This window comes from Lutra lutra, chromosome 7, assembly GCF_902655055.1.
Source record: "Lutra lutra chromosome 7, mLutLut1.2, whole genome shotgun sequence".
Taxonomy (NCBI): domain Eukaryota; kingdom Metazoa; phylum Chordata; class Mammalia; order Carnivora; family Mustelidae; genus Lutra; species Lutra lutra.
Genome location: NC_062284.1, coordinates 98483039 through 98509566, shown reverse-complemented (window position 1 = coordinate 98509566; position 26528 = coordinate 98483039). Strand labels below are relative to the sequence as shown.

Below are 26528 nucleotides of genomic sequence, written 5' to 3'. Positions count from 1 at the left end.
TGCTTAACTGACCAAGCTGTCCAGTTGCCCCTCAAGTAATACTCTTTAATTCTCTCGTCACTCCTTGGAAATTTTGTCATGGAAGGAATAGAAATTCTCCTCTCAAGAGAAGATATCCAGTGGGGTGTCTGCTTGGGCTTCTCTCTCTCTCTCCCTCTGTCCCTCCCCCCTGCTCGCTCTCTCTTTCTCTCACATAAATAAATAGATTAAAAAAAAATTGGGGTGCCTGGTGACTCAGTTGTTAAGCATCTGCCTTTGGCTTGGGTCGTGATCCCATGGTCCTGAGATTGAGCCCCACGTCAGGCTCCGGCTCAGCGGGAAGCCTGCTTCTCCCTCTCCCACTCCCCCTGCTTGTATTCCCCTCTCGCTGTCTCTCACTCTCTCTCTCTCTCTCTCAAATAAATAAATAAAATCTTAAAAAAAAAAAAAGCTTGAGATAATCTCTATTGAAATTAATGTTCTGGCTATTGGAAAAGACTATAAGAAATATTTGGCTACATAATAAATACTCTTTCAGTGCTGACACATCATTCAAGGATGTCCTAAGGAATAATAATGATTTTTTTAAAAAACACATATAAAAGTGATAGTTTTTTTTTTTAAAGATTTTATTTATTTATAACAGAGAGCGAGGGAGAGAACATAAGCATGGAGGAGCTGAGAGGGAGAAGCAGGTTCCCCTCAGAGCAAGGGGCCTGATATGGGGCTTGATCCCAGGACGCTGGGACCATGACCCAAGCCAAAGGCAGACACCTAACCACTGAGCCACCCAGGCACCCCAAGTAATAGGCTATAATGAGTTGAATTTCCTACCAAATTTACTAAAACACTGTTTTTATGAAAATGTAGAGAGAACTTTATTGTTACAAAAAAAACAATTGATCACATGTATTATATCACATCAAGACTGCACTCCCTAGTATAATGATTTAGAAACAAATTTATAATGTACTATAGTTTACCTTTAGGCATATAGACATCCACAGTAGATAGAGCATTTTATAGGAATTCAAGAGAAGCATTATTAAGTGTTTCAAGAAGTCTTAATAGAGTTATGAAAATACTTACACAAAGTGTAAAATCTTGGGGAGGATATACTTAATAGACAGCTAAGTAGAATAATGATCAGTAAGCAAGGAATGTATTCTTCAGTCAAGTTCATAAGATACTGCACCTAACGAAAGATTGCTTCCACCTTATTGCTTAGTTTAGGTGTTGTTGAAAGGGCATTTATTGTCTTTGACTTCTTTGCTAAGCTCACCAAGTTCATTTCTTAAATAGTGTAATTATCCAGTTTGTTTTAATGTTGAAGGGGTCCCCTTTGACTCAATCACCAGATTTAGGCATAGACCAGTATTTTGCATAGTTGTGTCTGGTGCCATTGCAGAGAAGCAGTATAATGTGTGGCAAAAAACATGGGCCATAGAGTCCATGGGTTTGAATATAGACTGCTGTTCATCTTGGGTGAACCACCTAACCTTTCTGTGCTTTGGTTTCTTCATCTGTAATATGTATAATAGTACCTATCTTACAGAGTTGTAACTAAGATTAAGGTAATGCTTAAAAGAACTTGCACAGAGTAAAATATCAATAAATGTTTATTGTTATTTGTCTAAACACTTAAGAAAATTATGAATATTTATACAACAGTCGTTCATTCTAATTACTTTTGGGTACCTACCGTGCAGGTACTATACTAAAAATGAGTAAAACCTATGCCAGACTTTAAGGAGTTCATGGCATAGTGAAGAAGATGAATATTAGATAATTGCAGTAAATAAATGTAACAATTGTCTAAGAAGTATAGTACTGTGGAATCACTGAGGCATGAGTAACTAACCCTGTCTAGGGAAGTAAGAAAAAATTAAATATGGGTGTTGGGTATATTGGGATTTATCCTGCTGTTCTGGTGTGTGTATGTGTGTATGTTATTTATTTTGGAGAGCAATGAAAGACAAATGCTGAGGAACCATTGCAGATTAAAAGAGACAATAAATCACAACCTATATCAATCAGATCTTTATGTTGTGCACCGTAAATTTATGTAGTGCTGTATGTCAATTATATCTTAATAAAACTGAAAAAAGAAAGCTGGTGAAAACATGACTGTTCCTGTGTTGGAGGGGAAATTACTCTAAAGGACATTATTGGGACATTTGACAAAATTGGATATGCAAAAAATTAGATAATAGAACATCAGTATTAAATCTCTTGAAGTTGATCACTGTACCATGAAAGAGTATCTTTGCTCTAAGATGCCCTGCTGACATATTAAAGGAGTGAAGGGGAATGATACTATTTGAGAGTAATTTGTGTATCACTTGCGTTTTCCTCATATTCCAGAAATAATCTCAGAATTTTGTAGCAGTGGTTCGCTTTCCTCAGCAAAGAACTGAAAGGGGACAGCATCACAAACTACTCTCAAATAGTTCAGGGGAAAAAATGGTGCACATATACTCAATGCATGGACTAATGAAGCGTACGTAGCAAAATGTTTAAAGTTGGTGACTTGTGGTATACAGGAATTATTTGTATTTTCATAACTTTTATATAAATTTGATATTTCAAAAGAAAAAATTTTTAAGTGGGAAGAAAAAGGAAGAGTTTCAGAGAGAGGAGGTGTTTGAGCTGTCACAGAGGCTAATTGGCCAGGGAAATAAGGAAGGCCAGAGACAGATATGTGGAAAACGATAGGGATGTGAAAGCATGGCTTGTTTGCCAGTAGTTCAGTATGGTCATTTCTATGTCAATACAAGATGTTTAGAATACATTCTTTCAAATGTCTATAGACGGTTAACTTGGATATTTATTTATCTGATGTTTATTAAAATTCAGGAAATGTTAAGCAAATTAGTAGACTAAGATTATGGCAGAGCCACTGCTTTACCTACTTTGATCACTAGGAAACCCTATTTAAATATCCTGAAATATCCTTTTTTTCCTCATTCCTTGGCAACCTTTAACTATCACATGGATATTTAGAAATGACATGGCCGTTTGTGTGTAAGAGTTTAAACAGCCTTAAGACCAAATAGACTATAGAAATTTAGTATCCTCAAACACCTAAATAAAAAAGAAGCTCTTGGAGTGCCTGGGTGGCTCAGTTGGTTAAGAATTGACTCCTGATGTTGGCTCAGGTTATGATCTCAAGGCTGTGAGATCAAGCCCCTTGTCAGGCTCCACACCGGGCATGGAAACTGCTTAAGATTCTCTGTCTCCCTCTTCCATTCACACCCACTCTCATGCATTCTCTCTCTCTTTCACACACACTATCTCTTAACTGATGGAGCCACCCAGGCACCCTCACTCTCTCTCTTAAAAAAAAAAACAAAAAAATAAAAGCAGTTCTCATTTTGGTAGAATCTTACTATGAGAGATAGTTTGAAATTTGTATCAACAAAAGCAGTTAAAAAAAAAAACAAACAAACAAACCCTAGAAGCATTTTGTATCATCAATATCCATATTTACTAAGGAAATATTTTAGAATAGAGCTGAGAAGAATTTGTTTTGTAAGAAATCTTTAAAGCAGTAAAAAAAGGCAGTAAAATAAGTGAAAAAAAAATTATGAGTCAAATTTTCACCTTTGAAGGTGAATAAAGTCAGAATGACCAAGCACTCATCCTTTTCCAAACTTCTTTTGGTATTTTGCCTATTTCCCTTCATCCTTTCAATTTTTTATTTCTTAATCTAGAGATTAAATTTTACTTCTAATGATAGTCATTTAAATTATTAAATTGCTGATCTTGTGATAGTAAGACTTCTACATTTATCTCAAAAAAAAAGCAGATGGCTCTGTGCTCTAGAGAATAATTTCTAGGACATATGCATGAAAAGTAATGGACCTAGGGGAGCTTGACTGGCTTAGTCAGAAGAATATGCAACTCTTGATCTTGGAATGGTGAGATTGAGCTCCATGTTGGCTGTAGAGATTACTAAAAAATAAATAACCTTAAAAAAAAAAAAAAAGGTAATGGACCTAGAACTCAAACAGTATTTATTCAATTCCATGCTGAGGAAAGGGTATCATTGCTGAATGGTTTTCAGACTGTTCTTGGAATATAAGAAAAATTTATCACAAAATTTCTGTAAGGTAGTTTAAAATCATAAAATAGATTTAAAATTTTAACAATTTTTAGAAGGAAAAAATATTCAGAAAGAAGATTATAAGTTTTCCATATTCTTGCATAAATATATTTTGTATCTATATAATCTGTATATGATATCTATATAATTCTCCACTTTTACTTCTCCTGTCAAATTGAAACACTGGAGCATCATCCAATCTGAATTATTTATCCTAAGGTAAATTTTCTTCCACTTTGAGAGTGAGAGAAAAGAGAAATTTTTGGATATCTAGTAGAACCAGAGTTGTTAGAACTAATAATATAATTTATAAGCCTTATTTCTAAGGGTTAATGAGATAGAATATTAACTTTCATGGTTTCTTGATATTTACTACAATGGTTGAATTTTATGTTGTAAAAAAGTACCAGTTGAATCTCATAGATGCTGTTTGCAGAAAAGTTGATGATGGATTGAGGTGCTAACGTTGGCATACTTGATTATATTGTATAGCAAAGATAGACAAGCTTTTAGGCATTTCTGAAACTTAAGAACTTAATCATTAGAGAATATGAAATAATTTGTATGTTTATCTCATTTGTAGTTATTAAGAAAAAGCAACTTGTGAGGTTCATGTTTTTCGTATTTTAAACTATTTTTGTGTATCTGGAATATGTCCAAACGGTTTTCACAGTTGCTTTTTTTTCTGATTGCTATGGTAATAGTGCTTTATATCTGTATTATATTTACATATGGTTTTGAGAGATCAGGTATACCTAATTAAATAAATTATAACTGGTTTTATTAAGTATATTTAAAATTCATTTAGAGTTTATAATAGTTGTTGCTGTTTCCTCTACAAGAAAGGGAGAGGATTGAGCAATGCAGGTTTAATTTTTGTTTGTTTTTCTTAGCAATTGAAAGCATGTAGTGAAGATCAGGAAGACAGAGAATGTTTGAACCAAGCTATTACTGCTCTTATGAATCTCCAAGGTAGTATGGACCGAATTTACAAGCAGTATTCACCTAGACGCCGACCTGGGTAATTCCATACTGTTGAAAATATGAATGCTTATACATATTTCATTTATAGTTGATGCCTCATTTTCTTTTCTTTTTTTTTTTGATGCTTCATTTTCTAAAGAAGTGTTATTTGTAGTGATACTTACATTCTTGAAAGTTATACTCCTACATTTCTCGTTTGGTCTTTAAGTTTTGGAAAATCAGTATTGTCTTATTGTTAAGATATATGTAATAAAATTTTAAAAGATAAATCTAATATTTATATATTACGCAGAAATTTAGGATTCTTGGTAATTTTAGTTCGTATGACATTTGAAATGAAATACAGAGTCTGGTACCTCTCTTTCACAGTACTGTAGCTGAGGCATGTATCAGTTGTGGCAAAGATAGTAGAAGAAAGTAAATGCTGTGTGCAAAATCTGGTGTTTGGTTATTTAGTGGTTTTATCACTTGATCCGAGGTAGTTTTACAATTAAAGAAATTTGGGTTGCTTAGCCATTGAAAAAGCTAAATTTATCTTAATTTTTTTTTTCTTTTTAGGGATCCTGTTTGCCCTTTTTATAATCGTCAGTTAAGAAGCAAGCATCTGGCTATTAAAAAAATGAATGAAATTCAGAAAAACATAGATGGATGGGAAGGCAAAGATATTGGACAATGTTGTAATGAATTCATTATGGAAGGTCCCTTGACACGAATTGGTGCTAAACATGAACGACATATTTTTCTCTTTGATGGCTTAATGATTAGCTGTAAGCCCAATCATAGTCAGTCACGCCTTCCAGGTTATAGTAGTGCAGAGTACAGATTAAAAGAAAAATTTGTCATGAGGAAAATACAAATATGTGATAAAGACGATACTTGTGAGTACAAAAATGCTTTTGAGTTGGTGTCCAAAGAAGAAAACAGCATAATATTTGCTGCTAAGTCTGCTGAAGAGAAAAATAATTGGATGGCCGCACTTATTTCTCTTCACTATCGTAGTACACTAGATCGAATGCTAGATTCAGTGTTACTGAAAGAAGAAAATGAGCAGCCATTGAGATTACCAAGTCCTGATGTGTATCGTTTTGTGGTAAAAGACTCTGAGGAAAACATTGTTTTTGAAGACAACCTGCAAAGTAGAAGTGGAATCCCCATTATTAAAGGAGGAACTGTAGTGAAATTAATTGAAAGGTTAACATATCATATGTATGCAGGTATGTGAAACTCATTACAAGTGCTTACCTACTGGGGGCTGAGAATGTAAAGCTTTTCGGGGATGTTCAAAAATGCTTGAGGAATGGAAAAAAATGGATTTTCTCTGAAATATAAAAAGAATTCTACAGAATCAAAAGGAGTAAATAACTAATTAAATATCCCTAAGATATAATATGTTGACTTCATTAATTATTAGATATTCACAAAAATTTTATGAGTCTTGAATCAGAAAACAATCCTCATTTATTAAGAAATACCATGAGTACAGAAAGACCATGGTGGGAGGAACAAGAAAAAAGAAAAAGGAAGGCCTCCAAAATATGCTACTTTGGATTAATGAAACTGAATTGAACATACAAACTGTTTTATACCCTGTCTTTTCAGATCCCAATTTTGTTCGTACTTTTCTTACTACATACCGTTCATTTTGTAAACCACAGGAATTGCTAAGCTTACTGATTGAACGGTAAGAAAAACATTTATTTTACTTACATTAACATTTCATAAAACGTTAACTCTTTTGTTCCTTGCAAAGTGGTGGGTACCTAGCATGTGCTCAACTTGTTTTTGAACATAATTTATTTGACATTAAATTAGTAGTATTACTGTTCTCTTCAAACAACGTGCTCATTAAAATCTCTGTTTATAACAGAGGTCTCTTCTGGTTTTAGCAATGTTTATAGTGGTAATCAAGAAGACCCAATTTTAAGTATGTATTTTAATGTTTTTTTGTTCAGTAAAACAGTATTTCCTTAAAATAGACTTTTTAACTTGTCACTTTATTTTTAAAATTTTTTTAGAAGATTTTATTTATTTGAGAGCGAGAGCACAAGCAGGGGGAGGGCTAGAGAGAGAGAGGGAGAAGCAGAGTTCCTGCTGAGGAGGGAGCCCAATGCAGGACTCGATCCCAGGAGCCTGTGATCATGACCCAAGCTGAAGGCAGACACTTAACCCACTGAGCCACCCAGGCGCCCAGTATGTAACACTTTAAAAGAAGTTTATCAGTAACTTTTCACATAGATGGTAGGAAGGAAGGTTGCTTAATTAAAATAATTTTTCTGTTGTATTTGAAATTCTTTTCATTTGTGTATGAACAACAAAAAATTTCTCTGACTTTCCTTCTTTTCTTCTTAGATTTGAAATTCCAGAGCCAGAACCTACTGAAGCAGATAAATTGGCCATAGAGAAAGGCGAACAGCCAGTCAGTGCAGACCTTAAAAGGTTTCGCAAGGAATATGTCCAACCAGTACAACTTAGGTTTGGCCTAAATATTACATATTTTATGTACCATTCAATTTTCATTATATAGTTAACACATATAAGTTCTTATCTCTTAATGCAGATAGAGGTATTGTTGTTAGACTTCATAGTAGTTAAATTAAACTTCCAAATTTCAATGTGAAATTACTCTTAAATGTCCTGAAGAAATTTAATTATTAAAATGATACTGTGTTATTTGCATCAGATACCTCTGGCATGTGACACATTGTGCTTACAGACCAGGATACCTATTAAGTAAAAATTGTAAAATTTCATGTGAGTGTGCCTGCTCTCAACCTTGCCCATCCCTACCCCTTTGTGATCATCTAGTAATCCTGGGCTTTTTCATAGTTTATAATATTTATGGAATTTTAGCTCTTTCCCTACTGTTCTCTCCCAAAATATATAGGCTTTTACTCATTCATCTAAAAAAAATCAGTAATTTCTAAAAATGTATTTGATAATAGCAGCTGCTAGTTGTTAGGTACTAACTGTATGCCTAAGTATTTTATCAATTTTCTTCCATCCTGGCAGGAGTTACTACTTTATAGCTGAGGAAATTGAAACTTAGCAAGATAAAGTAATTTGAAATAGGTTATACGGAGTGAGCAGCAGGACAGGATTCAAACCTGTATCTGTCTGGTTTCTTAAGTTAGTGTTGTTTTTTTCTTACAGTGAGTGGTGAAAATTGGAGGCTCCTTTGATTAGTCTTCTTTACAGTCCCTAATTATACATGATCTAAATTTTTTCTTTGCAAATATGAAAGTGCCTTGATTTTTGTTAACTAATAAATTGCAGCTTTAGAACTGAGCTTGTTACTTATTTTTCAGGATAATTGCCACAAATAAATGCAGTTTTGGTGGAATGATAGCGCTTACAGCTGTATGTGTCTCAGCCAAAATTTTAACGTGTCATTCTTTGTATAAGATGGTATTTTTTTTTTAGATTTTTATTTATTTATTTGATAGAGAGAGATCACAAGCAGGCAGAGAGGCAGTCAGAGAGAGAGGAGGAAGCAGGCTCCCTGCTGAGCAGAGAGCCCGATGCGGGGCTCGATCCCAGGACCCTGAGATCATGACCTGAGCTGAAGGCAGCGGCTTAACCCACTGAGCCACCCAGGCGCCCCAAGATGGTATTTTTTAAAAAAACCTTTTTAATTAAAAAAGGGAGATGATCTTATTTACCCCTCAGCAATAAAGGAGTAACTTTTTTGTACTAGTTACAGTGAATTTGTACTCCCCCACACTCAGATTAAACTTTTTTTTAAAAGATTTATTTATTTATTTTAGAAAGAATGCATGCGCACATGGGGGAAGATGGAGAGGGAGAGGGAGATAAGCAGACTCTGTGTTGGGCGTGGAGCCCGACACTGGCTTGATCCCAGGATCCTGAGATCATGACCTGAGCTGAAATCAGGAGTTAGACGCTTAACCGACTGAGCCACCCAGGCACCCCTAAAGTATAATTTTAAAACAATAAATTAATCCAAAGACCCGTTTTACATCATTGAAGTGCTTAGGTTTTAATTAAATACAAATTAAAGACCGAGTGTTACATTGGCCCTTATATATAAAGTTGTTATCATGGTATTAGAGAAATGAAAGAAGTATAATTGAATGCTTACGTCTCACTAAATTGTGTTTCTTTACATTTTTTCAGGATCTTAAATGTGTTTCGGCACTGGGTTGAACACCATTTTTATGACTTTGAAAGAGATTTGGAATTGCTTGAAAGACTGGAATCCTTCATTTCAAGTGTAAGAGGTATATTATTTAAAGGTTTGATTGAATCTTACATTGCACATCAGCTTAGTTTTAAATTTGTGTGACTTTTAAGAAGCTAAACTGTTTTTTTATTTTTAAACAACTAAAATAACATTTGGTGTGGTTTATAGACTCCAAGGAGCTCACATATGTTAGAACCACCTGAAGTCTTAGAACCTTGCCTTTTCAAGTTTTTAGGAGAATCTTTTTTTAAAGGAAGTCATCAGTCTTCTTTAATAATCTTAATACATTTAAAATTTTATCTCATCTCAAGGTTGCCATTCTTTCAACTAATTAAATATATGTGCAGTAGTACCTGTTTTCTTATTCTCCTTAATCCTCCTCTTTAGTTTTGAATGGTTAACAACTTTGAAAAATAACATTTACTTCAGGGCACCTGTGTGACTCTGTTGGTTAAGAATCCGACTCTTGGGGGGCGCCTGGGTGGCTCAGTGGGTTAAGCCGCTGCCTTCGGCTCAGGTCATGATCTCAGGGTCCTGGGATCGAGCCCCACATCGGGCTCTCTGCTCCGCAGGGAGCCTGCTTCCTCCTCTCTCTCTCTGCCTGCCTCTCTGCCTGCTTGTGATCTCTCTCTGTCAAATAAATGAATAAAAAAATCTTTAAAAAAAAAAAAAAAAAAAAAGAATCCGACTCTTGGTTTTGGCTCACTCAGGTCATGATCTCAGAGTTGTGAGACTTGGCCAGCATCAGGCTCGGTGCTCAGCTCAGCACAGAGTCTGCTTGAGATTCTCTCCTTTCCTCTCCCTCTGCCCCTTCCCCTGCTCATGCTCTCTATTTATCTCCCTCTAAATAAATAAATAAAATCTTTAAAAATAATATTTACCTCTCTTGCAGAAGTTTTTGGTATATTTTTAGCACCCAAAAGATAAGAGTTTCTTACCTAAAATTTTAGCACACAGCCCATGAAATGAAACTCTCGGCCATGAACATTTAAACAAGTGTATATTATTGAATCAAGAACATTTATCTGACAGGATAAGGCATTAAGTAAGAATACTTTAAGCCTAACTTATCTCATCTACTTGCTCTTATTTAAGGGGAATTTTACTTAAAATAGAGTATGTGATTCCTTTGCTTCAACTTTGAGATGTTTAAAATACATTTTTATCAAATGTTTGCCTTGAAATTGTTTATGGTAACAAATCAATTTTTTGCTTTATATTCTTAATGAAGATGCTAGACTATATATGATCTAAGTAATTTCTAAAATACACATATGTATTAGGATAGGGCAAGTAAATGGTTATGTTAATGTCTAGAGGTCTTTCTTAAATAAGTTATACCACAGCATAACCAAGTAGTTTCTTTCTTTCTTTCTTTCTTTTTTTTTTTAGACTTACTTATTTTAGAGAGAGAGAGCACATGCAGGGAGGAAGGGCAGAGAGAGAATCCTAAAGGAGACTCCCCACTCAGTGCGGAGCCCTAGGTAGGGCTCCATCCCAGGACCCTGAGATCATGACCTGGGCCGAAATCAAGAGTTGGCTGCTTAACCGACTGAGCCACCAGGCGCCCTGAGGGAAAGTTTCTTTTTATAAATGTGTTTTAACTAATAAATGAAGAAGGAATGATAGAATTAGAATATAACTATTTTTCAGCCTCCTAGTAATATTACAAAGATGTAACTGGACATTATATGGCTGCTGTTAGAAATATTTACAAGTATTCACGTCAAAAAATTGATCCTGAATCACATCATGTCTGTATGTGTCTGATTTACAGAAAAAAACAGGACAGAGAAGCAATGCAAATGACACTACAGGAATAGTATTGGGAAAATTCAGAGTTGGGAAATACCACAAGGCGAATGATTCCATTTTAATGAGTAAATTGCAAGGAAAAATAAGAGAGAAAAGGAGAGCCTATAGATTAAAGGAGACTTGAGACATTGACTGCAATTTGTAGAACTCGTTCAGACCCTATTTCATAGGCCAACTATTAGAAAACATTTATGAGAGAATCAGGGAAATCTGAACACTAATTAGATATTTGATGATTTTAAGAAGTTACTGTCATTTTTATATATGATAATGGTTTTATCATTTTATTTTATTTTATTTTTTAAACATTTTATTTATTTATTTGACAGAGAGAGATCACAAGTAGGCAGAGAGGCAGGCAGAGAGAGAGAGGAGGAAGCAGGCTCTCCATGGAGCAGAGAGCCCGATGTGGGGCTTGATCCCAGGACCCTGGGATCATGACCTGACCCGAAGGCAGAGGCTTTAACCCACTGAGCCACCCAGGCGCCCCGGTTTTGTCATTTTAAAAAGTCTTTAATTTTTAGATACATACTTAAATATGAATGAAATGACATATTTATTTCAGGTTTATTTATTTATTTTAAGTCATCTCTAGTAGACCACACATGGGGCTCAAACTCACGAATCCAAGATCAGGAGTCACATGCTATTCTGACTGAGCCAGCCAAGCTCCCTATGTTATTTCTTTCAAAATAACATAGGGAATGGAAAGAGGGCATGAGTGACATTAAGTGAAGCAAAAATTGGCCATAAGTTGGTAATTGTTGAAGCTGGGTAAAGATGAAAGATTATACAAAGATTTGCACTTACGTCTGTCAAGTAAAAGGTATTTTTATTTGTGTTCTTTTCTAGGGAAAGCTATGAAGAAATGGGTAGAGTCAATTGCTAAGATCATCAAGAGAAAGAAACAAGCTCAGGCAAATGGAATAAGCCATAATATTACCTTTGAAAGTCCACCTCCACCAATTGAATGGCATATCAGCCGACCAGGACAGTTTGAAACCTTTGATCTCATGACACTTCATCCAATAGAAATTGCACGTCAACTGACACTTTTGGAATCTGATCTGTATAGGTAGACAGTTAATGTTTATTTGCTCCTCTTTTTTCAAGAATCTTAAACCATACCTCTGTTTTCAGAACATGTTGCAAATTACTTATGAATACTTAAAAGTGCCTCATTTATTCTTGTGGGCTTGGAGGAAAGCTCATAGCACCGTTTTTAACTACAATCTGTCCTACAGGAAAAAGTCTTATATTGCTATTTAGGCCTAAAATAGGTACTAGCAGTCTTTCACATGGTGAGTGATAGACACTAATGCTACCTTTCAGGCAATCACCCAGGTCTTCCTCCTAATACTTTCTCAGATTGTTTTAGTTTGGATTGTAGGCTCTTGAAGGCAGCTGAGTAAATAGAATATTGAGAGAGACAAGCTTTCTTTTTTTTTTTTCTTTTTCTTTTTTTTTTTTTTTCAGATTCTAAGTAATCAAAATTTTAATTTGGAGCTTGACTAGGTTAGGTTTGCTAGGCAAATGAATAACAAAATTCTTAGAAAAATGAAGATTTCTTTATTTTTTTTTAAAGGAGTCTTAAGTACTTCAGCTATTTGAAGTCAAGGTAACTTCAAAGAAAAGTTATTTCTGAAGTAGTGTGATGATAAATCATACTTAAAACTTCTGAACTTTTCTTTCATTTATGAGACTCATTAGATCGAAATGTGCTTGGCTAGGGGTGCCAGGGTGGCTCAGTTGGGCGTCTGCTTTCAGCTCGGTTGTGATCCCAGGGTCCTGGAATTGAGTCCCTCGTTGGGCTCCCTGCTCAGTCAGGAGTCGGCTTCCCCCTCCCGTGCCTCTGTGCACTCTCTCTCTCTTAAATAAATAAAATCTTTTTTTTTTTTTTTTTAAGATTTTATCTATTTATTTGACAGAGAGAGACACAGCAAGAGGAACAGAAGCAGGGGGAATGGGAGAGGGAGAAGCAGGCCTTCCGCCGAGCAGGAAGCCCAATTCGGGGCCAATTCCAGGACCCTGGGATCACGACCTGACCCAAAGGCAGATGCTTAACAACTGAGCAACCCAGGCACCCCAGATAAATAAAATCTTTAAGAAAGAAAGAAATGTACTTGACTATTTACTTTTATCTGTATCCCATCATCTGTCTTGTCTTGTAAAACATTTCCTGCCATTAATCTGTATCCATGCAGATCACCCATTCCCAACCTAACCTTTATAGTTTCATGGTTTCATGACTTCTAATGTCATTCTCCACTCCAAATCAGACACCTCCTAAGGTCATATTTCAAATCTTGTTATCACTCCAAATCGTTCTTATTTCAAAATTACTAATTCAAGCATCTCTCATTTCTTTCTAACTGCAGTCCTCTCTCCTTTCAGCTTGCTTTATCAGCTTTGTCCTCTGTCACCTTTTTAAAACCACTACCTTGCAGGTAACAGCCACCTCTCCCCACCCTGTCAAAAAATGACTTCTCACCATTGTCATTCCATCAAAAACTTTTCTGCATTCAGGAGCCCTTTCTACAATACAAATACCTTTAAGAAGTTATCTTGATTGGCAGCCATTTTTTTAAGGGGAAAAGTAAGAATATACAAAGTTTAGTGCTAATGGAAATGTAGGAAGACAGCAGAGATAAAAAATTTGCCCTTCTTTAGAATTGGGCCTCTGGTTTGCCTTGGCTGTGCCATTCAGAATTGAGCACCCATGTCAGCAGTTGTAAACACCTAATTTAGAGTGTCATGTTGTATTTTAGGTAGTTTGGAGTTCAGGTGATTTTTGTTTATATTGTGGAATTTGTGAAAGGTAGGAATGAAGGGACTTGCTACTTGAGTTAAAAAAAAAAAAAAGCCAATAGTACTGAATCACATTTTTCCTCATTGAGTGACTGTTACAGGAATGGACATCAGAAAAAGAAACCACTTAAGTCAATGTGGACCTGCTTTCAGAACAGAAAATACCTTTGTTAAGTGAAATGTATATTATGGAAGAAGAGGAACATTGACACTGTAAACTGAATTTCTTTTTTTTTTTTTTTTAAGATTTTATTTATTTGACAGAGAGATACACAGTGAGAGAGGGAACACAAGCAGGGGGAGTGGGAGAGGGAGAAGCAGGCTTCCCACTAAGCAGAGAGCCTGATGTGGGATTCGATCCCAGGACCTTGGGATCACGACCCGAGCCGAAGGCAGACTCCTCTAACAACTGAGCCACCCAGGCACCCCCGAATTTCTGATTTAACTGTAGAACAGCCCAAGAAAACTTACTTTAAAAACTGTTAACAAGGTCCCTTTTTTATTCAAATCTACTGAGTAAAAACTTTTTTTTTTAATTAATAGTCAAGACCATAGGATACTGGCCAATTTTTTAAAATTATGTAATCCTGGCTCACTATATACAGTAATTTAACTTGCTCCTCTGTCAAATTTTTTACTGAATAATTCAGCCATTTAAAAAAATGTAGAAATTATATAATAAGGGCCCATCAACAGCAAAAGCCTTACAGATACAATTGAAATCCTTCAACTAATTTTTCCCAATTCTGTTCTTCTTTCTCCCAATAACCACTATCCTGTATTTGGTGTTTATTATTCCTATGTATGTCTTTATAATTTATACACATACAATATTGATAAACAATATATAGCATTGTTTTGCAGGTTTTAAGATAGTTTATACTTATGTGTCATTCTACAACATGTTTTGCACTTACATTGTTCTGGCATTTAAGTTGATGAATATAGCTCTGGTTTGCTTTTTTTTTTTTTTTTTTTTTTTTAAGATTTTATATATTTATTTGACAGGGAGATGATCACAAGTAGGCAGAGTGGCAGACAGAGAGAGGGGGAAGCAGGCTCCCTGCCGAGCAGGGAGCCCGATGTGGGGCTTGATCCCAGGACCCTGGGATCATGACCTGAGCAGAAGGCAGAGGCTATAACCCACTGAGCCACCCAGGCGCCCCTGGTTTGGTTATTTTAATTACTGTGGTGTTCCATTATATGAATGCTCCATAATTTATCCAGCCTAGGTTATTTGTGATTTTTCAGTCTTGCAGATAATGACTGCTTCACTGAGTATTCTTAAAAATGTTTTCTTATAACCTGGTATAGCTTAAGTATATATCTAGATAGACTTTTGAGGTGATCTAGTTTGTATATCTTCAGTTATATGAGATATTGCTAAATTACTTTACAAAGTGGTTGTTTCAGTTTTTACTTGGATATCCGTGTTGGAGAGATTCTACACATCTTTACCCATTTGGTACTATTAGACTTCTGTTAGACAGGAGTAAAATGGGATTTCATTGTGGTTTAATGTTCTTCTCCCCGAATAAGAGACAAAAATTTTTTTGTGTTTTTATGTGACTATTTGGGTCCAGTCCTCTGTGATTTAAACCTGTTCATGTGTTTCTCCATTTATCTTTTGTGTTCTCTTTATCTTACTGAGTATTTAAAGATCTTTAAATAATTTTGATACTAATCCTTTGTAGGTTAAGTTGCATGATTTTTTATTCCACAGGAAAGTCCAACCTTCTGAACTAGTAGGGAGTGTATGGACCAAAGAAGATAAAGAAATAAATTCTCCAAATTTATTAAAAATGATTCGCCATACCACAAATCTCACTCTATGGTTTGAAAAGTAAGTGTGTATTTTTCTGCCCTATTACTTTTTACCGCTATAATATTAAGTCATCTATAAGCTTAAATTCTTGCTAAAAATATATGTATTCTTTTCTACGTGAGGGAGGAAATTGCTTTTTAAGCCATGCTTTTTTGTTTTTGTTTTTGTTTTCTGTTTTCGTCTAGGTGCATTGTGGAAGCAGAAAATTTTGAGGAACGGGTGGCAATACTAAGTAGAATTATAGAAATTCTTCAGGTTTTTCAAGATTTGAATAATTTCAATGGTGTATTGGAGATAGTCAGTGCAGTAAATTCAGTGTCGGTATACAGACTAGACCATACTTTTGAGGTAAGTTTTAGGCTTAAATATTTCATCTTTTTGGGGGGCAGATACAATTGATGATAAAATAAATTGCTTCTACCAACCAATCTTTTTCAGTAAATCCTTTACAAACCATCTTATTCCCTTAAATACATCAATATACACTAGTATGTCTGGAATCCATCAAAGAATGTGGGACTTGTGACTCTGTTTAATATGTTTACCTAGGGGGCACCTGGGTGGCTCAATGGGTTAAAGCCTCTGCCTTCGGCTCAGGTCATGATTTCAGGGTCCTAGGATAGAGCCCCCCACATCGGGCTCTCTGCTCGGCAGGGAGCCTGCTTCCTCCTCACTCTCTGCCTGCCTCTCTGCCTACTTGTGATCTCTCTCTGTCAAATAAATAAAATCTTTAAAAAAAAAAAATGTTTACCTAAATGTAATGAAATTTCAATTGGATTTTTCCAGTGGCACACTGATTGTTTGAAATAAATGATATTTAAAATATAAATGTAGAATTTAATCAACATATAGTCAAAAGAAGGAGTAACATGGAGAGAAGTCTTTCTAAAATTAAAATTTTTTAAATTATACAATAGTATATGTTTAGTGTTTGTTATAGAAAATTCAAAAGATACAGAAAGTATATGTTAAAATTAAAATACACATACTCTTGGGCCCAGAAATAAAAGTGCCAGACTATAAAGTTAATGTACAAAGATGTTGTTTCTGCAGTATTAATTGGAGTAGCAGAAAACTAGAAGTAACCTGTATGTCCCTGAATAGAATGACTAAATATGTTGTTTTATATTTGTCGTGTAGAATATTGTTCAGCTATAGAAAAAAAGTGAATAGGATCTATGTGTATTGTCTTAAAATAATATTTGTGATTTTTAGGGGAAAAACCATAAAAAAACTTCAGAATAATGCATATAATATGATTTCTTTTTTATGTAACATAAAAACAGAACAAACCCTAAGCATGTTACTAAAATTGCATGAGCATTGAGAAGATAATACTTTTTTCACATTGATTCTTTATGATTAGAAAGGCAAGCTGCTTTCATGTATGTATTTTTCTATTTGAGTGTTTGCATTTTATTGCTTTGTGTGAGCTTTTTATATATGAAGGATATTAACAGTTGAATATTGCTAAATATTAATCTGTTTAATAGATTTTGAAAACTCTAAAGTAGTATATTTATTTTAAAAGGTTAAGTTTCAGTTTTTTTAAAATACTGGGTACAGAACAATATTCATAAAATATGTATAAGGGTGCTCACTTCGGCAGCACATATACTAAAATTGGAACGATACAGAGAAGATTAGCATGGCCCCTGCGCAAGGATGACACGCAAATTCGTGAAGCGTTCCATATTTTTGAGAAATAAACTCCTCCCCTCTCTCCTCCAAAAAAAAAAAATATATAAGGCAAAAAGAATAAAAATACGAAGAACACCTGTACACCTGGTTTAAGAACACCTCCCAATTCCATCTCCATCCTCACCCCTTCAACCATCATTCTGAATTTTGTCCTTATTTTTTTTTTTTAAAGATTTTTTATTTATTTATTTGTCAGAGAGAGAGAGCGAGCGAGCACAGGCAGACAGAGCGGCAGGCAGAGGCAGAGGGAGAAGCAGGCTCCCCACAGAACAAGGAGCCCGATGTGGGACTCGATCCCAGGACTCTGGGATCATGACCTGAGCCGAAGGCAGTGGCTTAACCAACTGAGCCACCCAGGCGTCCCAATTTTGTCCTTATTATTCAACTTTTTTTCTGTAGTTTTACTTATTTGTATCTCTAAACAATGTACTATTTCATTTTGCGTGTTTCTTAATTACATATGAATATAATTCTTCAAACACTTTTTTCATTCAATATTATCTTCCTAAAATTCATCCAGGTTGCTTCTTACTGCTATCATTCATTTTTTTTCATAGCTGTATCATATTATAAGAATAAACTTACCAAAATTTATTTATTTATTTACTAGTTAATGGCCATTTAGACTCTTTCCAGTATAGGGTTATTATCAGTAATAGTACCATGAACATTTTCTACATATATCCTAGTGCACAAATTTCTCTAAGTCGTTTACCTGGAAGTAGAACTACTAGATAATAGGTTATGGGTATCTTCTGCTTTACTAGATAATGCTAGATTGTTTTCCCAAATAATTGTACCAGTTTATACTCCCACCAGAAATGTATGAGTTCTAGTTATTTTACCTTCTCACCAGTACTTGATATTGTCAGTTCTTTTCATTTTCCAATCTTGTGGTTTTGGTTTATAAACCCCTGATTTCTAATGAGTTTGAACCTATTTTTACATGTTTATTGGTTTTTTATATTTCTTCTTATAGAAAATTTTTTGGTTTTTTTGCATTCTTGAGTTTTTCTTATGACTCTCTGTGAGTTATATTATATAGTGGATTTTAATCCTTTGTCAGTTATATGTATTGTTAGCTTCCCAGATTGAAGCTTCTCTTTTCACCTTTTTTTCTATCTTTTGATGAACAAAAGTTCTTACTGTAATCAAATTTATTTTGTCCTGTTATTTGTGCTGTTTAGTGTCTTTCTCTATTATCTTAATGTTTTGTCTTTCACATTCATTCCTTAATCCAGCTGGAAATAAGTTTTGAAAAATGTATGGAGTGAGTCTGGAGTTTAATTTCATGTTTTGTTCCATATGGCTAGCCAGTTGCTTCCATACATTTATTGAAAGTTTGATAGGAATTGCATTGGTTCTATAAATTGCTTTGGTTCAATTGGTGGAGCACTGACAATTTTACAGTGAATCTTCCAATCCACGAACATGTCTCTCCCTTTATTTATTAATTTAATATAAAGTTTTATGGTTTTCTTGATGATGAGCTCATACCTCTTTTGTTAGAACTTTTTTAAAGATCTTGCTTTCTTTATTGATGATATGTAGAAATGCAGTTGATCTTTGCTGATTGGTTTTATATCAATCAACAATGCTAAATGCTCTCATTAGCACTCCATATGTAGATTTATTGTTTTGTTTTTCCACAGATAATTATATCCTCTGTGAACTTTGATTTTCTTTATTTTTCTTGTTCATGCTAGTTAAGACTTCTATAGAGTACTGAATAAAAGTTAGGGTTTAATCCCCTTTGCTTTTTCCTTAAGTTAAAGGAAATACATTAGACAGTTTACCATCAGTGCAATGTTTGCTGTGGATTTATGTGTGTGTGTATACACTTAACTAGGTTAAAAATAAAGTAATTAATTTAGAACAAAAAATGTAATAATGAAATATAAAAGGAATGATTCTGCTTATTTGGTTTACTAAATTTTTGTTCAATTTTTCTCTCCCTTCCACAGCTTTCTCCTCCTTAACAAAGCCTTACCCTTAGCCTCAAAAGACCTTTCAGTGGAAATATATCTGAATGCTTTAGGATTATATTTCTCTCCTATAGCTATGATTTGAAATTCTGGCTAATCAGAATTATAACTAATAAGATCTCGAGGAAGAATTTTTTAATTCTTACTCCTCTAATTTATATTAGAAAAAAAATGAAGTTTTTAAGTTTTATATTTATAGATAAATAATTTCAGGCAAGTACAGAAAGGAATACTACTCATCTTTAATTTAAAAAATTATTTTTCACATATTTGCAAAATTTTATAGAATTCCAAGCTCTGTGTTCATAAAATGTGATTGAATTGTAAAAAGACAAGTTATACTCGATTTATATATTTTAAAGGCATTGCAGGAAAGAAAAAGGAGAATTTTGGATGACGCTGTGGAATTAAGTCAAGATCACTTTAAAAAATACCTAGTAAAACTTAAGTCAATCAATCCACCTTGTGTGCCTTTTTTTGGTAAGTTACTGAACATGGGTTTATATTTATATTTTGAGGCAGTTTGTTGTAGCCAAAAGAGACCTGCCTTTAAAGGCAGATTGTTCTGATTTTTATATCTGAGCATATCTACTTTTACTAACTGTTCATATTGATAAATAAAATTTGGAAGTCTCTGTTTCCTTATCTTTAAAATAGAAGTTATGATAATTATCTCTTTGTAGAGTTGTTGTAAGGAGCTCTGTGGGATCTTTCTGTAAGAGTACTGATTCCATTCATAAGGGCTCCACCATCAGGATTTAAGCACCTCCGAAGCATCCCACCTTTTAATACTATCACATTGGGTATTAGTATTTAAACTTAGGAATTTTGAACATTCAATCATGCATGCCTGTGTACACAGACACACACCCCACTGGTTGTGTTAACCAAAAATGTTTCTGGACAATCCCAAATATTCCCTAAGGGACAAAATTGCCCCCAGTTGAGAGCCACTGATTTAAGTGAATCCATAATTACATATGAAGAAGGAGCTAAAACTTTTTTTCCTGTCCCAGAGTGAGGAATAATTATTTTTCTATCTAAATTATGGGCTTTGGGAAAACAGAATGTACACATCTATAGTCTTATCACTAGAATTGGCTTATAATTTATCTATTGATCATTATTTAAGATCATTGGCATTAAATATTTATAATCAAATATTAAAATGGTTAGAACAGATTTAACACAGACTTTGTGAATGAATCCACTCTTATTTTAGGCTCTTAGGCTAAGGAATAAATTAAGCCTTTCCTAAACCCTAATTTTCTTTTTATTTTAAATTCTTTAAATGTTAAAAAATTCCTAATGTAAAATTAATTAATAAGCCCATCAGACTTAACATTTTAGGGGTAAAATTGCTGGATTATAGAATGTCTTTCAACTTTACTAGATCAGTTGTTTTTTTCAAATGATTGATTAAGTAACAGATTTTATAACTTTTCTTCAAATACTCTTTTTTACTAGGAATATATTTAACAAATATTCTGAAAACTGAAGAAGGGAATAATGATTTTTTAAAAAAGAAAGGGAAAGATTTAATCAATTTCAGTAAGAGGAGGAAAGTAGCTGAAATTACGGGAGAAATTCAGCAGTATCAGAATCAACCTTACTGTTTACGGATAGAACCAGAAATGAGGGTAAATATTTTCTTTGCTTATCTTTAAAAGAGAACATGTTAAATTCTCTGCAATCTGTAAGAAATATCATAACCACACTTATGCTACTTATTTTACTATAAAAATAATACAGTAAGTTAATTATCATTAGATAGAAGTGGTAAATATTAGATATTCTGTGCTAACAGTCTGCAGTTATGAATATTGCTAGGAATGGGGGTGCCTGTCTGGCTCAGTCTGTAGAGTGTATGACTCTTGTTCTCAGGGTTGTAAGTTTGGGCCCCATGTTGGGTGTAGAGATTATTTAAAAATAAAATCTTTTAAAATATATATTATTAGGGACTTTTTTCTTGAGAGTATTGCTTCTTTGTGCAACTGGTCAAGTAATACTTTCAAAAAATGAATGACAAATTGGAATGAAACTCTCTGATGTCCATGTAGTAAAAAGAAAATCCACTACTAGTACTGTCATTGGTTAGCTATTTTAGATATTTTACATGTGCCAGTGTAACATTAAGTAATTAATTTCTTCATAAAAATATTGGGTTTAAATAGGGAAAGAGGTTGGTTTTATAGAATACATATTTGTGTATATGTATATATGTATATGCTTAGCAAAAAATCATTTTTTTAACTATATCAATTGGTAATCTATTTTGATCACTAGTTTTAACACTGATTCTGTGTACTGTAAGATGTGGGATACCTTCTAAATCATAGTAGATTATGATACTATGTTTATGTTAAGTGAATTTATTTTTGTTATACTTATTTGAAATTCAGTACATCAGAAAAAGTTCACCTGTCACATTAAAAATTGTGTTCAACTTTCAGGCTTAGTGTGCAGGTCAGGCATATTAAGTGAAAATGGGCACCATGACTCCCAACTTCCTAAATTGTAGGATGGTAACTATTCTTTGTTCCTACTTCAAAACAAAATACACTAAAGTCCTAAGAAAGAATGACTTAAACTACACTGTTATGAAAATATAGACAGCTCTAAAAATGGTGACATTTTTAGTGGTCCCATATTTCATTCTCTTCCCTCATCATGGGGCCAGCCCTTTGTGATATTTAACTTTATAGGTCTAAAGAAATATACTCTTGAAGCTTGAAGTTTATAATATATATTTTCCCAAGAAATCATGTTAAATTATAGTTGGGTATATTTGAAATAGTACTTCTAACATTCATATCTCAGTAACTTCTAATAGGTCTTTGTGATCTGTTCTAGACCTTCTCCCATCATTTAAAGCATTAAATAATGCTTTCGGAGTGTGGGGGCATTTACTTTTCAAGCCATAGTTAACCAAACTAATAAATAGTATTAAAGAATAGAGCAAAGGATGAGAAAAGCAAGAACACTGCTATTATAATTTTATAGAAGTCTTTAAGTTACTGTTGGTTCATATGATTTAATTTGGCTAACCTGAATATAAGAACACGCTGTTTCAATACTGTTAAAGGAGTAATTCAATTTTCTTGACATTGGCAGAATGCCTGAAATGTGGGAGAATTTTATGTCAGAAATTTTGAAGCTCATTTTGCCTACTGTTAAAGTGAAAGCCCAGTACTTATTTTTATATATATTTCTTAAACCACTTCAAAGTTAAATAAAGTTAAATCCAGTAATTTGCTTCTAAGGAATTTTTCTGAGGAAATAATCATAAATGTACAGAAAAATTTATGCACAAGGAGCTAATAATAATTACTCAGATTGTAATACAAAGAATTAGAAAGCACTGCTGTGGATAACTGCCTATGTGGTGATTGGTGAGATAAATTCTGGAACATAATATGATTAAAGACTATAGAGCTTAAGTTTGTACTTATAAAATAAGTAAACCACAGGGGGCGCCTGGGTGGCTCAGTGGGATAAAGCCTCTGCCTTCGGCTCAGGTCATGATCCCAGGGTCCTGGGATAGAGCCCCGCATCATCGGGCTCTCTGCTCAGGGCGGAGCCTGCTTCCTTCTCTCTCTCTCTCTGCCTGCCTCTCTGCTTACTTGTAATCTCTGTCTGTCAAATAAATAAATAAAATCTTTAAAAAAAAAAAAAAGTAAACCACATGGAAAAATATTGAGTTATCAACTAAAAAAAGGTTAAAGATAACTGGTATGGCTCCAGTTTTGCAATATAAACCCAGAAAATGAAGATACATATATATGCATATATTCATATGCACTGGAATATTACTGGATATTATAAATATATTTTATATATATATATATATATATATATATATATATATATACACACTGGAAAAATATTCTAAGAGTAAAATGTTAATAGATCTCCGGTTGGTGAGATTACTATTTATATTTCTTTTTACTCTTCGCTAAAGCATCTAAATTTTCTATCTAAAAACTCAAATATAAGGTTAGAAAATTTTTTTTCCATAAAGACAAAGATTATTTTATTAGAGGTTAGCACAGATAAGTTTATAATTGTTCTTGAAATCACTTTTGAATAGAACTTAATCTATCTTGTCTCTGTTTTTTTTCTGATTATCAAAAGTGTCATTCTGCGGGCGCCTGGGTGGCTCAGTAGGTTAAAGCCTTTGCCTTCGGCTCAGGTCATGATCCCAAGGTTCTGGGATCGAGTACCGCATCAGGCTCTCTGCTCAGCGGGGAGCCTACTTCCCTCTCTCTCTCTGCCTGCCTCTCTGCCTACTTGTGATCTGTCTCTCTGTCAAATAAATAAATAAAATCTTTAAAAAAAAAAAAAGTGTCTTTCTGGGGATGCCTGGGTGGCTCAGTGGGTTAAGCCGCTGCCTTCGGCTCAATGATCCCAGGGTCCTGGGATCGAGTCCCACATGGGCTCCTTGCTCATCAGGGAGCCTGCTTCTCTCTCAGCCTCTGCCTGCCTCTTCCTGCTTGTGTGCTCTCTCTTTCTCTCTGACAAATAAATAAATAAAATCTTTAAAAAAATAAGTGTCATTCTGGAGCATGTGGCTGGCTCAGTTGATGGAGCATGTGACTTTTGATTTTAGGGTTGTAAGTTCGAGCCCCACATTGGATGTAGTGATTACTTAAAAATAAAATCTTTTTTTTTTAAAAAGTCTCATTGTGAATTATAACTATAATTCTGTTCTAAACACTTTTGATAGCTTACTGGTGATAATTACTTTGTTATAATGAGTAGGAAAAATGTTGACTGTGGGATACTGAGCCATTAAGATGGTAATAAATGAAAATCTGTCCATCTTCTTAATAGAAAATGAAGACAAAATATACAACTCCCGTAGAAAGTGTACAACTTTATTTGAAAGTAGAGAGATTGGAATCAGCAATTCTTACGAACTCTCAGACATTATGTTCTCTTAATTTACTGATTTTTTTTTGTTTTAAGCTGCTGAAATACATGTTCCAATAAGATCTAAAACATGTACTTATAGAAATTTGTCTAATTCCAGAGATTCTTTGAAAACCTTAACCCCATGGGAAGTGCTTCTGAAAAGGAGTTTACAGATTATTTGTTCAACAAGTCACTAGAAATTGAACCCCGAAATTGCAAACAGCCACCTCGATTTGTAAGTTCATTATAATTTTGGGAAAAAAATTTTTTAAAACAATATTATCTTCAATGTTTAGTAACATATTACCATTAAAATTCTAATTTATTTGAATAGCTATTTTTCAGTCCTTTGTTTTGCAGTACTATACTATTTCTAAAGCAATATATGCTGTGGGAGGCAATGTTATTAGCCTTTTGGTTAAATCTGGTTTATCCTTTATAGCACTTCTTTATCTGTCAGTTTTTAAGCCTTCCTAGTATAAGGTGGAAAGTTGTAAGAAAGTGAGAGCTGTAAATGACCAGGAAATGAAAAGACCTGGAAGAAGGAGTAAGCAAGTGTCTCATGGTTCTTTTAGCCTGACCATGACTCCTGTCATTAGAGCACCATAGTCCATGGTAGCCACTGGAATGTTCTTCATGCTAAAATTTGCTGCTACAGTTTCTAGTTATTCTTGGGTTTGCAGTGGCAACAGAAGTAGGGGAAGACCAGTTTTAAGTAGTTGAACAGAAAGCAAGATGTGGGAGGAATTAAAACGCTTATAATACTTACTTCAAGTCAAGCAGCAAGATGTTACCTCATCTCCACAACAATTTTATCACATAGATCTTATTTTCATTTTACAAACAAAAACTGAGACTCAAGGTTGTTAAATAACCCTTTTAAGGCTGCAAAGCTAGATATTAGCACCCTGGAGATTTTACCTCAAGTTATCTGAATCTGAGTTCCATGTTTTTTCATTTGGTTACCACTGTGAGATTTTAAAAGGCGGTACGGAGGTGGAGGGTGGGAGACAATGATAGCAGTTTTCTCCAAAAACTTGAAAGTAATATTGTGGGGGTTGGTCATTTACTATTAGGAAGAAAAAAAAAAAGCCTTTTTTTTTTCCCCTTGATGTACCTAACATAATATGTTGTATATATTATGTCCACGGTAAATGTATGTAAAATTGATACCAATGATTTGAAGAAGTTCAGGTTCAAGTGTTTGGGGAGGAACAAGTTTTCACACAGATTTTCAAGAATTTTATTTCTGCAGTATGAAAAGGGGTTTACTTATATTAAGCCAGTCAAATCCCCGACAGGCTTGCAGATTGAGATTTTATTGTACTCTCTTAACTGTATGCTAAGAATTAATAAGGTAGCGTTAAGCCATAAAAATGAATCCATGCAAATTAGTAATGGTAGTTATGTTTGCTTTTTGTAGCCTAGGAAATCAACTTTCTCTTTAAAATCTCCTGGAATACGGCCTAATACAGGCCGACATGGCTCTACCTCAGGCACTTTACGAGGTCATCCAACACCATTAGAAAGAGAACCATGTAAAATGAGCTTTAGTCGGATTGCTGAAACTGATCTTGAATCAACTGTGTCAGCACCAACCTCTCCAAATACACCCTCTACTCCACCAGTATCTGCTTCTTCAGACCTTAGTGTGTTTTTAGATGTGGATCTCAATAGTTCCTGTGGTATGTATTTGATATAAATCATTTGATAAAAAAGGAATCTTAATGTTTCAGATAATTCTTCTCATCATTTTAATTGAACTGTAGATTCCTTTAATTAAACTGTAGATATTAGTGTGGAAAGTGGCATTTAAATGTGAAAATAATGATTAACACAAGGGATTAAAAACATCATTTGTGCATTATTTATGCATCTTATTTTCTAATGTATTCATTAAACAAAGATTTGTTTAGTACCTATTGGGCCCCATATTACTGCTCTAAAGGGAGCGACAGAGTAAGAAAACAAGCAGATACGTTTCATGAAGGAAATTTAAAAAGAGACTGTGAAAGAGAGGGAACTACTTATGCTAAGAAAGGAAAAACATTCCCTCTACAAAGGTAACATTCTGGGTTCATTTCTTTTAAAACTAACATGTCAATAGAGAATGATAAAATTCTGTACTCTGTGTTACTACCTTTGTTACTTTATGCAAAAATATTTTAAAAGTAAAACCGTACATGCCACCTTTCTTTTCAAATTAATTTT

At 34.1% G+C, this 26528-nt stretch overlaps 1 protein-coding gene and 1 non-coding gene across 4 annotated transcripts in view; both read left to right on the top strand.

The window, feature by feature from the left end:
- The window catches only part of SOS2 (SOS Ras/Rho guanine nucleotide exchange factor 2), a 79738-nt gene that overhangs the window by 40417 nt on the left and 12793 nt on the right, over window positions 1-26528 (top strand). For all 3 annotated transcript variants that reach the window (XM_047736526.1, XM_047736525.1, XM_047736527.1), the window contains 12 exons: window positions 4978-5105; window positions 5627-6282; window positions 6668-6749; window positions 7418-7540; window positions 9203-9306; window positions 11937-12159; window positions 15616-15735; window positions 15903-16065; window positions 19766-19883; window positions 20871-21043; window positions 24436-24552; window positions 25741-26002. In XM_047736526.1, coding sequence (XP_047592482.1) covers window positions 4978-5105; window positions 5627-6282; window positions 6668-6749; window positions 7418-7540; window positions 9203-9306; window positions 11937-12159; window positions 15616-15735; window positions 15903-16065; window positions 19766-19883; window positions 20871-21043; window positions 24436-24552; window positions 25741-26002 — 2269 coding nt within the window. The remainder of the gene's footprint in view (window positions 1-4977; window positions 5106-5626; window positions 6283-6667; window positions 6750-7417; window positions 7541-9202; window positions 9307-11936; window positions 12160-15615; window positions 15736-15902; window positions 16066-19765; window positions 19884-20870; window positions 21044-24435; window positions 24553-25740; window positions 26003-26528) is intronic.
- On the top strand, window positions 17311-17417 carry LOC125105740 (U6 spliceosomal RNA). The gene has a single exon (XR_007129007.1). It is a non-coding gene; the product is annotated as a U6 spliceosomal RNA (small nuclear RNA).